At 41.7% G+C, this 15,384-nt stretch overlaps 1 protein-coding gene across 2 annotated transcripts in view; it reads right to left on the bottom strand.

Annotated features, from left to right (window-relative positions):
* The window catches only part of TSPAN7 (tetraspanin 7), a 134,804-nt gene extending 120,232 nt beyond the window's left edge, over positions 1–14,572 (bottom strand). For both annotated transcript variants that reach the window (XM_055437954.2, XM_088833658.1), the window contains exon 1: positions 14,439–14,572. In XM_055437954.2, coding sequence (XP_055293929.1) covers positions 14,439–14,519 — 81 coding nt within the window. In that variant the 5' untranslated portion in view covers positions 14,520–14,572. The remainder of the gene's footprint in view (positions 1–14,438) is intronic.
* Between the last annotated feature and the right edge of the window lie 812 nt (positions 14,573–15,384).

Below are 15,384 nucleotides of genomic sequence, written 5' to 3'. Positions count from 1 at the left end.
ATATATGATCTCTATGCTTTCTTACAGAATTTTGTTTTGTGTTCATATCAAAGCATTTAAGCCAACTAGACTTTTTAATAAAATTCAAGGGCTCCAATTTTATTTTTTCCAAATATACAGTAGTATTAGAATCATTTAAATCTAGCCTTCTCTAAAATGAATGTCCCTTTTCATACATTAAATTATATACACTAGAACTTATTATTGGTTTCTCTATTATTCCACTGACCCATTTGTCTCTTTGTAAGTCAACATCATACTGAATTAACTAGGGAATTTATAGTTCTATTAACTATGCATTGCTATGTAACAATATTACAATAAATGTAGAGACTTAAAACAGCACACAGTTACTATCTCAGAGTTTCAGTGGGGTCAGGAGTTTGGGCATAACTTTACTCTGTCTTCTGTTTCAAGATCTCATTAAGCTTCAATCAAGTTGTTGGGTGGTTGCAGTCTCATTTGAAGCCAAAATGGGGAAGGATGTGCTTCTAAGATCACTTGACTGAAGGAATCATTTTGTTGCCTGTGCACTGCCAAACTGAGGGCCTGCTTCTTTCTGACTGTCAGCAGAAGACTGCCTTCAGTTCCTGCCATGAGGTCTTCTCCATAGGATGCTGCTGCTGCCGCTGCTAAGTCACTTCAGTCGTGTCCGACTCTGTGTGACCCCATAGACGGAAGCCCACCAGGCTCCCCTGTCCCTGGGATTCTCCAGGCAAGAACACTGGAGTGGGTTGCCATTTCCTTCTCCAATGTGTGAAAGTGAAAAGTGAAAGTGAAGTCGCTCAGTCATGTCTGATTGGTAGCGACCCCATGGACTGCAGCCTACCAGGCTCCTCTGTCCATGGGATTTTCTAGGCAAGAGTACTGGAGTGGCTTGCCATTGCCTTCTCCTCTCCATAGGGTAGATCACAACAAAAGAAACTTGTTTCTTCGAAGCCAGCCAGGGACAAAGTCTCTCAGGAAGACATTACAATCTTATCTAATATAATAATGTACATGTATTCACACACATTGAAACACCTTTGTTGTATTATCCTAGTTAGAAACTAGTCACAGGTCTTGCCCAAACCCAGATGAAGGAGATTACACAAGAACATGAATACCAGAAATGAGGAAGATGACAGTGGCCATCTTATATACAATAGTATATTCTGATAACAGTGGTAAGGCGTATACTTCCTTCCCCCTGTCCCATATATCTCTTGCCTTCTCAGGCATTTATTCTTCTACATAAACATTGTTTTTATCAAGTGCCACTCCCTCCCCCCAAAAAATTCCATTGGGACTCTATTTGGAATTACATTAAACACATTTTAAACTGATAATTTTATAGTATTAAATCTCCCCACTGAAGAACACAATGTTGTTTAATCTGTTCAGATCTTATAATCTTCAATAAGATTTTAGTTTTCTTCATATAAGAGCCTTACTTTTTTAACTATTCTGAAGTAGTTATGATTTCTGTTGCTACTGAGACTAAAATTTTTTCTCCCTTTTCTTTTCTAAGGCTTATGTAAAATAATGAAAAGCAATTGATTTTTGTATTTTTATCTTGCATCTAACCACTTTACCCAATTCTCATATTAGTTTATCTTTACACTCTATTAGGTTTCTTCTGATACAACAATTGCATCTGTGAAGAGATAAACTCATCTCACTGAGAAATAAGCATTGGTAATCTGAGGCAAGAATAAAAGTCTCTATTCCTGGGGGGAAGAAGATTGATTATTCAGTAGGCATGGTAACTACCAGCACCCACTTCTAAACCGATTCGATCAGTGGCAATTCAGCTTAGTCTAATCATCAGTGACAACTCACCTTGTTTCAGGGAACATACTTCTAGAAGCTAATTACAGTGACAGCCTCACACAACTCAAGGTCAACCAATCAGCAGCACAGCAGTGACTATGCTTCCCAGAGGCAATCAACAACAGTCTCACCCAAATAGCCATGATTCTAAGGCCAAGGACAACCACTCCTTCTTCTGTAACCAAAGCAACCATCAAACACTACCACACTTCCCCCAAAGAAGAGCAATCTGTTTCACTCATAAACTCTGCTTGACTAGTACTGCTCTCTTACTTTGTTAAGTAATAAATTCAGGGTTTTGTTTTACATATTGAATAACAGTCTAATCTTTTGATAAAGAGAAAACTAAGACTTCCTAACTTCTCAGTGCAACTATAAACAAATACATTCCCCCTAAGGAACGGAAACTACTCCAAACTCCCAGCATTCAATTGCAGACACGTGGCAGACACCAATTCAGTGGGTGAGAAAAATACTAGATTGGATGCATCTTGCTTATGGAACCTTCTCCTCAAACTAGACTCATGGTACTAAGGATCACAGGAAAGCATATGTTAAGAATTTATTTATAACAAACTATCACAGGCCAGAGTCATATCCCAGAAATCAGAATCACCTTTCAGTTCAGTCACTCAGTCGTGTCCGACTCTTTGCGACCCCATGAATCACAGCATGCCAGGCCTCCCTGTCCATCACCAATTCCCAGAGTTCACTCAAACTCATGTCCATCGAGTCAGTGATGCCATCCAGCCATCTCATTCTCTGTCGTCCCCGTCTCCTCCCACCCCCAATCCCTCCCAGCATCAGAGTCTTTTCCAGTGAGTCAACTCATCGCATGAGGTGGCCAAAGAATTGGAGTTTCAGCTTTAGCATCAGTCCTTCCAATGAATACCCAGGATTGATCTCCTCTAGAATGGACTGGTTGGATCTCCTTGCAGTCCAAGGGACTCTCAAGACTCTTCTCCAACACCACAGTTCAAAAGCATCAATTCTTCGGTGATGAGCTTTTTTCACAGTCCAACTCTCACATCCATACATGACCACTGGAAAAACCATAGCCTTGACTAGACGGAGCTTTTTTAGCAAAGTAATATCTCTGCTTTTTAATATGCTATCTAGGTTGGTCATAACTTTCCTTCCAAGGAGCAAGCGTCTTTTAATTTCATGGCTGCAATCAGCATCTGCAGTGATTTTGGAGCCCAGAAAAAGTCTGACACTGTTTCCACTGTTTCCCCATCTATTTCCCATGAAGTGATGGGACCAGATGCCATGATCTTTGTCTTCTGAATGTTCAGCTTCAAGCCAACCTCTCCTTTTTCACTTTCATCAAGAGGCTTTTTAGTTCCTCTTCACTTTCTGCCATAAGGGTGGTGTCATCCGCATATCTGAGGTTATTGATATTTCTCCTGGCAATCTTGATTCCAGCTTGTGCTTCTTCCAGCCCAGCGTTCCTCATGATGTACTCTGCATATAAGTTAAATAAGCAGGGTGACAATATACAGCCTTGACGTACTCCTTTTCCTATTTGGAACCAGTCTGTTGTTCCACGTCCAGTTCTAACTGTTGCTTTCTGACCTGCATACAGGTTTCTCAAGAGGTAGGTCAGGTGGTCTGGGATTCCCATCTCTTTCAGAATTTTCCACAGTTTATTGTGATCCACACAGTCAAAGGCTTTGGCATAGTCGATGAAGCAGAAATAGACGTTTTTCTGGAACTCTCTTGCTTTCTCCATGATCCAGTGGATGTTGGCAATTTGATCTCTGGTGCCTCTGCCTTTTCTAAAACCTGCTTGAACATCTGGAATTTCATAGTTCACATATTGCTGAAGCCTGGCTTGGAGAATTTTGAGCATGACTTTACTAGCGTGTGAGATGAGTGCAGTTGTGTGGTAGTTTGAGTATTCTTTGGTATTGCCTTTGGTTGGGAATGGAATGAAGACTGACCTTTTCCAGTCCTGTGGCCACTGCTGAGTTTTCCAAATTTGCTGGCATATTGAATGCAGCACTTTCACACCCTAGGAATGAAATCACCTTAGGAATGGTTTTAAAAAATACATACCCAGGTCCCTCTGCAGATCAATTAAAATGGAAACTTCATGAGATAGGACCAAACAACTGTGTTTCAAGGCCCTTTAGTGATTCTGATGAGCACTCCTCTAGTTAGGAATGATTAGCAAGGTCTCCTCGGAGAAGGCAATGGCAAGACACTCCAGTACTCTTGCCTGGAGAATCCCAGGGACGGGGGAGCCTGGTGGGCTTCCGTCTATGGGGTCACACAGAGTTGGACACGACTGAAGTGACTTAGCAGCAGCAGCAGCAGCAAGGTCTCCTAAGAATGACAAGGCCATGTTGGTTTACTAAGAGATACTGGACACCTAGCCTCAGACTTTTGGGCAAAGCAGACCAAATCAACAGTCCCATGCTAGATACTCAATAGGGTTTCCCTGGTGGTTCAGTGGTAAAGAATCCACTTGCCAAGCAGGAGATGTGGGTTCAATCCCCGAGTTGGGAAGATCCCCTGGAGAAGGAAATGGCAACTCACTCCAGTATTCTTGCCTGGGAAATCCCATGGGCAGAAGGAGCCTGGCAGGCTACAGTCCATGGGGTTGCAAAAGAGTTGGACACAACTTAGCAACTAAACAATAACAAGCTACTCAATAGCTAGATATTCCCTAGCTATCTCCAGATACAAGATGAACCAGGCCTGCTATTACACAGCTCTCTCTGAATCAGTGACTCTCAATCCTATTTGCACAGCTGAATCACCTCAAAGATTATTTTAAAAATATGAAACCTGGCACCCTCCTCCAGGCCAAATGAATCAGAACCTCTTACCGTGAAGTCTAAGCATATAGTATTTTAGGGCTCCTTAGGCAACCCTGATGGGCAAATAGGATTGACAACCATAAATGTAGATTGCTCACCTGACCCAGCCCATCTTTTATTTTAGTATAAGGCAACTGCAATTCCCCCTACAACAAATGATGATGAAAAAGCCTATCATACCTTACAAAAAGCACAAAGAAAATCTTCGACAGTAGAACTGGGATCCTTAATTCTACCACCAAACTCTTTCACAGGCTTACAAGTTCAAGTGATCAAATAACCAAAGGGAAATCAAGACAAAGAAAAGCTCTTTCCTATCTTCTACCCTCTACATCATTTTCTTGATGAACATTGGGACTCTATAAAAAGGTATAAAAATGTTCAGCCAAGAATGAAAAGCATTCTGTCAAGGCAAGTAGGATAACAGCCAAAAAAGGAAATTTAAGAGCAGTAATCCAACAATCTGCCTGTCATGTGGAGATAAGCCAAATTGGAAGCTGCTGTAATGGGTCCAAAGGAGAAAAAGACATAAGAATATATTTTTTACAGTGAGCTTCAAATTACTTTAGCGGTGCATTAGTCACCTATGTCAAAGGTTTAACATGTTTAAACAGAAAAACATAGTCACAGATGACTTTCCATTCAAAGCACCTTCTTAAGTGCTTCCTTAAAACAGTACATAATGCTGAACAGTCAATGAATCATCAGGAATGGAGCCCACGGTAGGGTCAAATCAAGAACTCTAGCTGTAATTAAAATTGAACAGAGTATTTCAATCTATCTGGATAAAAAGTCAGCTTGTTTCTAAGCAACTACGAAGTGGAAAAAACTTAATGTTCCACAAATGCTATAAAAGGTAGTGCAAGTAAGTGAATAAGAAAAAAAAACTCTTGAGATTATAATGCACAAGTTGTATAGTAAACACAGAGGGTTATCATTGTGGTAGCAGAAAAATAGAAGAGCCCTGATCCATGTAACATCAAGTTCCCTGCCATACTTTGAAACGCTGCTGCTCCCACATTAAATTAATACAGCAAGGTCTAAATTAGATCAGAAGACACATGGGCCTCCACTTGATGGGAAGAAATTAGATGAGCAGAAAAATATAGCAGCAACCTTCAGAACTTTGTTCCCATTTATCCAACTCCATTCCCTGATGACCAGATAACCTTGAAGAGGATGTGGTTTAGTAAGTCTGTTTCAATCTAGAACATGCTTAAATCCAACACTTAACATCCAAAAGCTCTTTAAAAGTTGAAAAGTAGGTACCAATATCTATTAGAAGATCCCAACTGTTGCCATCTCAGATGCTCTATTCAATCACTCACAATCAACTCCGTATTTAATTAGTTACATGCAAGGTAGAGATACAAATATAAAGGACTTCCAGTTAAAGATGATGGATTGAACACATCCATTTACCTTGGCTAGCTCCCAAAAGTCCACTGAAATGACTGGATTTTTTTAAACCCACAATAACAAAAAGAATGGAAGAGGAGACAACCACAATGACATTTTGGAAGCTGAGAAAAAGCCAAATCTTATGGTAGCTGTGAGCAAATTCAAGAATAAAACATTTGCACACAAGCACCCCCAGAAGGCAACTCCATGCACTCTTAGGACCAAGCACAAAAGGGAGCTAAAATATGGAGAATCTGGGAAAAGCTTTTTGAAAAGCAATTAGATCCCCTCCAACTTCCAGTCTCTGCCTTCTCCCCCATTCTACCATGGGTTCAGAGATTGACTATCTAGGGAGAATGAACTAGAGAACAAAAGCACGGTGGGACACTGGATTCTACACTTGAAACAGGAGCTTAAACAAAGGTGTATTTATACTGCACGTGGAGACATCTATATTCCTAACCTTGTTCATCCAGAGAGAAGATTGGAAGATTCTTCTATAGGAAATCTGATTCAGTTCAGTTCAGTCGCTCAGTCGTGTCCGACTCTTTGCAACCTCATGAATCACAGCACGCCAGGCCTCTCTGTCCATCACCAACTTCCAGAGTTCACTCAAACTCATGTCCATCGAGTCGGTGATGCCATCCAGCCATCTCATTCTCTGTCGTCCCTTCTCCTCCCGCCCCCAAGCCCTCCCAGCATCAGAGTCTTTTCCAGTGAGTCAACTTGTCGCATGAGGAGGCCAAAGTATTGGAGTTTCAGCTTTACCATCAGTCCTTCCAATGAACACCCAGGATTGATCTCCTTTAGAATGGACTGGTTGGATCCCTGATTAGACCAAAGGAAAAGACTCAGTTCCAAAACTCAATGGCCCAACTAAATCATCCAACTTACAAACTCTCACTTCACACTAAGAGGTTCCAGTCCAGAACAGAGAGCAAATGGTTACCAGAAATTTGAGGTCAGTCTGTAGTATGCCAGATAACACAGAAGCTGGGAGGAAATTGCAGAAAGAAGCAAACTTAAAAAAATATCATTGTCAGAAGGATCTTAAAATATTACATTTATGAAACAAGAGTGGGATGCTAGAAAAAGAAATGCTCAGACCTCAACAGGGAGCTCCTAAAAATCAACATATAAAACACATGAAAAATGCAATAGCAGGCAAGGTAAGCTAGGAGAGATCTACCAGAGGGCATAACAAAAAGACAAAAAATTAGAAAACAGAAGGGAGGAAAATTAGAGGATCTAAGAGGTTCAACACTGAAACAGACACAACAGAGAAAATGAAAGGAAATTTAAAATAAAGCAAAAAAAAAAAAAAACAATTTCAAGAAAATTTCCCCAAATGGAAGGACCTGAGTTTGCACATTGAAAGGGTACAGAGGAAAGATAGAAATAAACATATGGCAAGAGGTAGTATTGTGAAATTTCAGAGCACTAGGAACTAGAAAGATTCCAGATACTTTCAAAGAAAAGCAGAATTTAAGAATAGTAATAATAATAAAAAAAACTCATTTGGATTTCTCAACAGCAACAAGAACAAGAGACTTGGGGGAGAAGAGGAAGTGACAGAAAAATTCTGAGGGTAAATGATGTATGAACTATCAAATTATGTGCAAGAGCATAATAAGATGTTCATACCTGCAAAGTCTCAACAAATTAACCTCTCATGAACTCTTTTCCAGAAAGTTACTATAAGGTTTGCTCCACCAAAATGGATGAACAAAAAAGAGAAAGACAGGACATCTAGGAAACTGAAGACTCAACATAAAAGGAGACAAGATTCCCCAGGATAATGGTAAAGGGAGATTATAATGATGTCAGCTGTTTCAAAGGCCCAGCGAACACTAGCCTACTCTGGGAGAAACATCTCTAACAATATTAATGATTGTTTTTTAAGAATAGGAAACTGACATGCTACACGACGTGCTTCAATACACTAAGTGAAAATATGCAGTTCTTGGGGGAGAATATGGGGATAATTTAGTGGTAAATGAAGAAAATTAACAAGTGAAGGATAAAACAAGGCAGCTTTTAACTGAAAGGGAAAAGCTGTGCAAGCAATCGTAATAGACACACTACAAGGTTTAGCTGTGAATCAGCTTACCTAATTAATATGATCACTGACTACTGCTCTAACCAAGTTGATATGATACTGATAAAAGATATTTTGGGGTCTACCCAATTTAGGAAAGATGTGAGGGAGGGAGAAAGGGGTAAGAGAACTAGATTGTGATCGTCCATATTAAGAAGTAAGTAAGAAGACAATATATAACACCTAATACTGAAAAGTAATAGATTAACTGCTTTATTTAGAAATGAAGGTAACATGGTAAAAGCAGCAGCTAGTAAAAGTTGGTAAACATTCTATTGAAATACCTGGCATACAAGACATTCAATGAATGTTTGTTGAATTCCAAAGATACGCAAAAGGGTAAGTGTAGCCTTAAGTGTGTGCCCAAATTCAAACACTTTGTAAAACTTTAGGGGCTGTTCTTTAAGACTTTTCCCCCTCTATTTAATCCAAGTACCTTAACTTTCTGGATGACAAAAGAAATATTCTGACCATTATTTCTTTTAATCTTCTCCCTAAAAAGATTAGAGATGCTTCCAAAATTAAAACAAAAACAAAAACCACTGATATTTCACCATAAGAGAATTTGGTATCATAATTGATCAAGCTAATTTCCTCTTTGGATCATCAAAGAAGAAACCAAATCCAATATACACTGGAATGAAGCAAGGATATTTCTCTTTACTATATTAATTAGTGGATGTAACTATGGTGGATTTCAATCTTAGCTTAGAACTCAGTTGAGTGTTTAAAATACATTAAAAATTTTTCTAAACCAAAACAGAATTTACTTTGTAAGCATCACATTTATAGTTTTCCTGTTTGTTGTTGAAAAAACTATTTGTCATGGAGTTTTTTCTGTATTAGAGTAAGATAGATATCATTTTTAATTCAAGCTTAACAAATTCCAATTAAAATTTTAGATAATTAAAGTGGCTGGCAAACTAGCAGATCATAAAAATATAATAACTGAACTATCACTAGATCAAGTCTCAAAGTTCTCTACTCCACCTTTCCACACATTTCTTACCAACTGTCAGGAACACATTTAAACCATCACAGGTAGACAGAAAATATCACTTTTAAAAACCCTCCCAATTGAGGTGAGTTGAAATAAACACATGAGCCCAAGAGTAGTTAATAAAATTTCATTTATTCATTCATTTGTTAAATACTTCCAGAGTAAACCTCTGTGTCAGGCACTGTTTGCTAGTCTTAAAGCTCAGGATAACTTACTACTAGGTGTGTTTTTTCCTCCTCTGAAAATGAAACATACAAATCAAGGACCATAATGGAGCCACTTCCCTAACATTCAGGTGATACTATTTAACTGGAGGATCATCCCATCCATTTCAATACTATTACATAAAGAACCACCTACCTTTAGCTCCAAACAAAAAGGAGAATGTTTCTCTTCTTACTTGCAATTGTGTTGCGAGTGCTTGGGTATGGTGGTTCCAAACAATAGTAAATATATGGAGTTTTGCATAAGATTCTCTTTTCCTACAGATTAACTTATTACTATGTAAAGTCCACTAGTGCAGAGGTTGTGGGCACTGTTGACATTTTGAGCCAGATAATTCTTTCTTGTGAAGGGTTGTCCTGTGCTTGTAGTATGCTTAGCAGCACCTGTGGCCTCTACCAACGAGATGCCAGTAGCACCCCACTCCCAGCTGTGACCAAAATATGTCTGCAGACATGGCCAAATACTGGGGGAGGGGAGAGGCAAAACTGTTTGCTGCTGAGAACCACTGCTTTAGAGGAACATCTCAGAGATGGAGAGTGATTATAGATAGAAGAGGAGGCCAGATAAAACAAGATCTCTCTTTCTTTTTTTATTTATTTTAATTGGAGGCTAATTACAATATTGTGGTGGTTTTTGCCATACATTCACATGAATCAGCCACGGGTGTACATGTGTTCCCCATCCTGAACCCCCTCCCACTGCCCTCCCCATCCCATCCCTCAGGATCATCCCAGTGCACCAGCCCTGAGCACTCTGTCTCATGTATCAAACCTGGACTGGCGATCTATTTCATGTATGATAATATACATGTTTCAATGCTATTCTCTCAAATTTATCCCACCCTGGTCTTCTCCCACAGAGTCCAAAAGTCTATTCTTTACATCTGTGTCTCTTTTGCTGTCTCACATATAGGGTCATCGTTACCATCTTTCTAAAGTAAGTCAGAAAGAAAAACACCAATACAGTATATTAACGCATATATAAGATCTCTCATAACTGTGAAGTTACTCAGTTGTGTCCAACTCTTTGTGACCCCATGGACTGTAGCCTGCCAGGCTCTTCCATCCGTGGGATTTTCCAGGCAAGAATACTGGAGTGGGTTGCCATTTCCTTCTCCAGGGGATCTTCCCAACCCAGGGATCGAACCTGGGTCTCCCACACTGCAGGCAGACTCTTTACCATCTGAGCCACTGCTACTGGTCTACCACCATTTTAAGCTCAAATGTCTTCTAGTCCTAAATCCAAGGTATGGGAAGAGAAGTAGTTGCATTAAAATGATTCAAAGAAAACAGGAAGGAAAAAATTCTGCTTAATCTTTTGTCCATCTTCCACTTGAACACCAAGATCATCCTTCTTGTAAATTACCCAACATAATCCCAGAAGTTTTGACAAATATTTGAGTACCTACTACATGCCAGAGAAAGATACATTTATCAACTGCATTTACTGAATAGACAAATCACTCTTATAGACAGTATTTTCTTCATAAACTCTCATTTGGTGAAAAATTCTTAAATATGATACTAAAAGCACAAGCAACAAAAAATAGGTAGATTGGACTTTATCAAAATAAAAAAACCCTTTGTACGTCAAGGGACACCACCAAGAAAGTGAATAAACAACCCATATAATCAGGGAGACCTGGTGTGCTGCAGTTCATGGGGTCACAAAGAATCGGACATGACTGGGCAACTGAACAACAGGAGAAAATATTTGCAAATGATGTATCTGATAAGAGACTTGAATCAAGAATATATAAAGGACACATAAAACACCTACAACAATGTTTAGAAAAAATAACTGAAATAAAAATTGGGCAAAAGACATGAACAGACATTTCTCAAAGGAAGATATACAAATGACCAATAAGCACATAAAAAGTTGCCGAATATCACTGCTCATCAAGGAAATTCAAATCCAAACCACAATGAGATATCTACTAGCATGGCTAGAATTTTAAAAGTCAGATAGTAACAAACGTTGGCAAGAAAGTGGAGAAAAACTTTAAATCACAGTATTCATACACTGCTGGAAGGAATGTAAAATGGTGCAGTTACTTTGGTGAACAGTCTGGCAGGTCTTCAAATGATTAATCAGTTACCATATGACCCAGCAAATCCACTCTTAGGTATATACCCAAGAGAAACGAAGACATATGTTCACACAAAAACTTGCACATAAATGTTTATAGCACTGTGACTCATAATAGCCACAGGATAGAAATAACCCAAATGTCTATCAGTGGACAAATGAATGAACAAAATGTGATACAGTGTATAAGCATGCAGTGGAGTATTATTTGGCCATTAAAAGAATAAACATGAATGAGAACATTATGCTAAGCAAAAGAAGCCATTCACAAAAGACCACATACTATATGATTTCATTTAGATGTAATGTCCAGAAAAGGGAAATCTATACAAAAAGTAGATTAGTGACTGCTTAGAGTGGTGAGCGGAGAAGGCAATGGCAACCCACTCCAGTACTCTTGCCTGGAAAACCCCAAGGACAGAGGAGCCTGGTAGGCTGCAGTCCATGGGGTCCCTAAGAGTCAGACATGATTGAGAGACTTCACTTTCACTTTTTACTTTCGTGCATTGGAGAAGGAAATGGCAACCCACTCCAGTGTTCTTGCCTGGAGAATCCCAGGGACGGCGGAGCCTTGTGGGCTGCTGTCTATGGGGTTGCAAACAGTCAGACACAACTGAAGCAACTTAGCAGCAGCAGCAGGGTGGTGAGGGTTATTGAGAGCAGAAAAGAGAATGATAGCTAAACGATATGGGGTTTCTTTTTCAGATAATGAAAATGTTCTAAAATTGACTGGGGTGATGGTTACACATATCTGTGAATATACTAAAAACCACTAATTTGTATACTTTAAAAGGGGTGAAGTATGTGAATTAGATCTCAATAAAGCTGTTTTTTTTTTCTTGCCATTTAAGGTATAATGGAAAACACAGCATTTGTACCATGGTTTATTCACGAAAATGTCTTATTTAAAAATACCCTTGCATCTGGAGAGATCTCATTCGTTGGTTGTGAAGTATAAAGTGATTATTGAATGCTATTTAAACTATTAAATTCATCAGGTAAACATCTGAGAGACTACAGAAATCTTGAAAGTAGGAAAAAAATGAAAATGCAGGCACCAAGGAACTTCAGAGGGCATAAAATGTTGTGCTTAAGATGTATTAGGGTGCATTAAGTAATTGGATTCAGGAGGTTGGGGAGGGGAGGGAGTAAACAAGAAGAGTTAAAAAGCTCCCATGAAAAGCCTTCCTCTAGAAGTCTCCCTTCTTTACCAGCAAGCAGAGATGCTGGAAGATTTTTCAGGAAGCTAAAAATAATTACCCATATGATTTACTCCAGGAACAGATAGGAAGTCAAGTAAATAGGAAGGGCCAAACACAAAGAGATATAATGAAACAAACGAAAAAGCTAAACCAGTTCCCAGGAAAGCTCACTGGGAAGTTTCAGCAACCAGCATGCATTCTTGCTTTTCCCAAGAAGAACATAATATAGGATCTGGGCAGAGCTCACAATTACACTACTTAAATTTCAGCCCAAATAAATTCCATTTCTGTGGTTGCCTGTGTGATATACCAGTTAATCTATCTTATCTCATTGCAGAGTTCTTGGTATGCCTGATCCCCAGAGTCCACAGATTCCCGACCTGAAGAATCGCCAATGACAAGGAATGTCCGCGGGGGGCGGGGAGCGCATTACGAATTTTTTTTATCCTTAATAAATCTCAGTTCCTGCCTTGGTCATTACAAACACCCTGTTTCACCATCAGGCCGAGTCTGAGTACCTCATAAAGCACTGTGCCCCACTTTCAAACCAAAATTAGGGCTAATTGGGGGGCGGGGGGAAAGGCAAAGAGAAAAACCACCAAAGATGGGATTGGCTTTTTCCGCAGAGCCTCGGGTTTCAAAATGACTGCCTTGAAAGCTGAAGTGACCCAGATTATTGGGGGGTGGGTAGTGACATTCATTCTCCTGTAGGGTGGCTGTGGCTTGGTTAAGGAAAGGAAAACTTGGGGAGAAGGGAGTCATCTACACCGAAAGAGAAATAACGGGGAATGGTCTTTAGGTACCACCTGCTTCAAATGAATCACTGCAGTGTCAGCCCTGCACTGATTCCACGAATTGCCAAACAGGATGAGGTAAGGCACAAGCCTGGAGTCCGCCCCCCCACTCCTCCTCCAGCTCGCAGAAGCTTCTGCTGAGGGGCTGACGTCACCCTTCTGCATTGAGGTTCAAGGACCGATAGCAGCACCAGTTAGATGGGGAGTAGAGTTGGGGCGCTATTGCTGTCATCAAGTGGTGAGGGTCCTTCCCCGGGGCTCTGCAAAATGAGGTTCACGCAACGACAGAAAGATGAGTGTAAGGGTGCAGGCGAGTGGGCAAAAGGTCCTAAGACCTGGGTCTCCGAGAAAGCGCAAAGATGCCCCTGGTTTATGTAAGACCCTCTTCCCTTCGTGCGTTTCGGCGCGGCGGCGGCGCCCACCCCCTATCAGTGCGCTTGGGGAGGGGGGGGCTTTGATCTCCCTTGCCCAGCCAAGCAGTTCACGGCGCCTGGCGCCTGCCTCTCGCAGCCCCGCAGGGTCGGGAATAACCGGGAATCTGGGATCAAACCCTGCGCTCTCGCGCCTGCTCCCAGCCGGCCACAGGTTAGCTCCAAGAGGCGCTGCGAACGGGCTGGAAAGGGAGGATGGGGAGGGGGATCCAGAGAGGAAAACAGCCGAATAAAACCACAACTTTCCCCAGAGGCTGACCCTAACCCGCGAGCTTAAAAGAATAAGTCAATACATTAAAATATTTTGGAAAGATCGACAACCTACAGTCATCGCCACCACGCAGCCCCTTGCAACCTATACCGGGCGGGGTGCAGGGTCCGAGCAGCCCCAAGGCTGCACCCTGCCATCCTGCAGCCCCAGCCCTGCGCCTACCTCCGTAAGGAGGGGACCGAGATTTGATTTTTGGTTTGGTTTTTTTCCTCCCCCATCCCTTCCCGGAGCATCACTACACTGACCGATGGACTGCAGCGCAGCCGCCGGTCCGGCGTGGCCACTCACCCAGAAGACGAAGGAGTAGATGATGAGGAGGGTTTTGAGACAGGTTATCACAGGTTTGGTCTCCATTCTCCTCGATGCCATACTACAGAGCTCCGGCGGCGGCGGCGGCTGGAGGAGGGCGGGCGCGCGGGAGGGGGGAGGGGGCGGGGCGGGGCAGGGGCGCGTGCGGCTAGAGGCCCCGTGCGCGCGTGCACGCGAGACTGCGCGCGTGCTTGAGCGCGCACCCGGCAGAGCGCCCACTTAAGGAACCGACCGGCGGTAACTGCGCATGCGGAGGAGGCTGTTCGCCCGCGCGAGTCCGCACAGGCTCAGCCAGCCTGCAGAGGAGTGGGGCAGGTCCTGCGGAAGTGAGTAGAAGAGTTTCTGCCTTGTACGCAATAGGGCTTTCCATTTGCAGGATTGTCTGCACCTGGTTTATTGCCATCCCCGAAAGCAATCGGATTTCTACATTTGGACGGCCCACCAGGCCATCTGAGATGGAAGTGGCCCAGTAGTCGTGTCCTTGGAACAAGCTGGCCTTGTCTGTGCCAGTAACAGACTGTGACAGGTGGCCGGAGATACAGCTGGAGGGATGGTTAGGAACACGGGAGCTCAGACAGACACCCCCAATCCTTGCCACCGCTGGTGCTCCATGCTTTCTTGACATTTCGAAATGATGAAGCCGAATGACAAGGTTCTATGTGAAAGTACCATTCATTCTTCACATAAACTGTATAACAGAAAACATGTTTAAAGTCCTTGAGACTCATATTCCCCACCCTAACAAGTACAAACCAGCTCACACTCAGGAAAGAACTGTTTTAAGGTCAAAAAATAAGGTTGGGAAACAATTCAGAAGTTCCCCAAAACAAACACAGAGTTACCATATGACCCAGTGGTTCCGCTCCCAAGAGAAATGAAAACATGTCCACACAAAAGCCTGCCCATGAATGTTCACAGCACCATG

Source organism: Moschus berezovskii, chromosome X (genome assembly GCF_049115385.1).
Source record: "Moschus berezovskii isolate FMDL1 chromosome X, NW_MosBer_1.0, whole genome shotgun sequence".
NCBI lineage: Eukaryota > Metazoa > Chordata > Mammalia > Artiodactyla > Moschidae > Moschus > Moschus berezovskii.
This window is presented reverse-complemented; position numbering and strand designations above follow the sequence as displayed.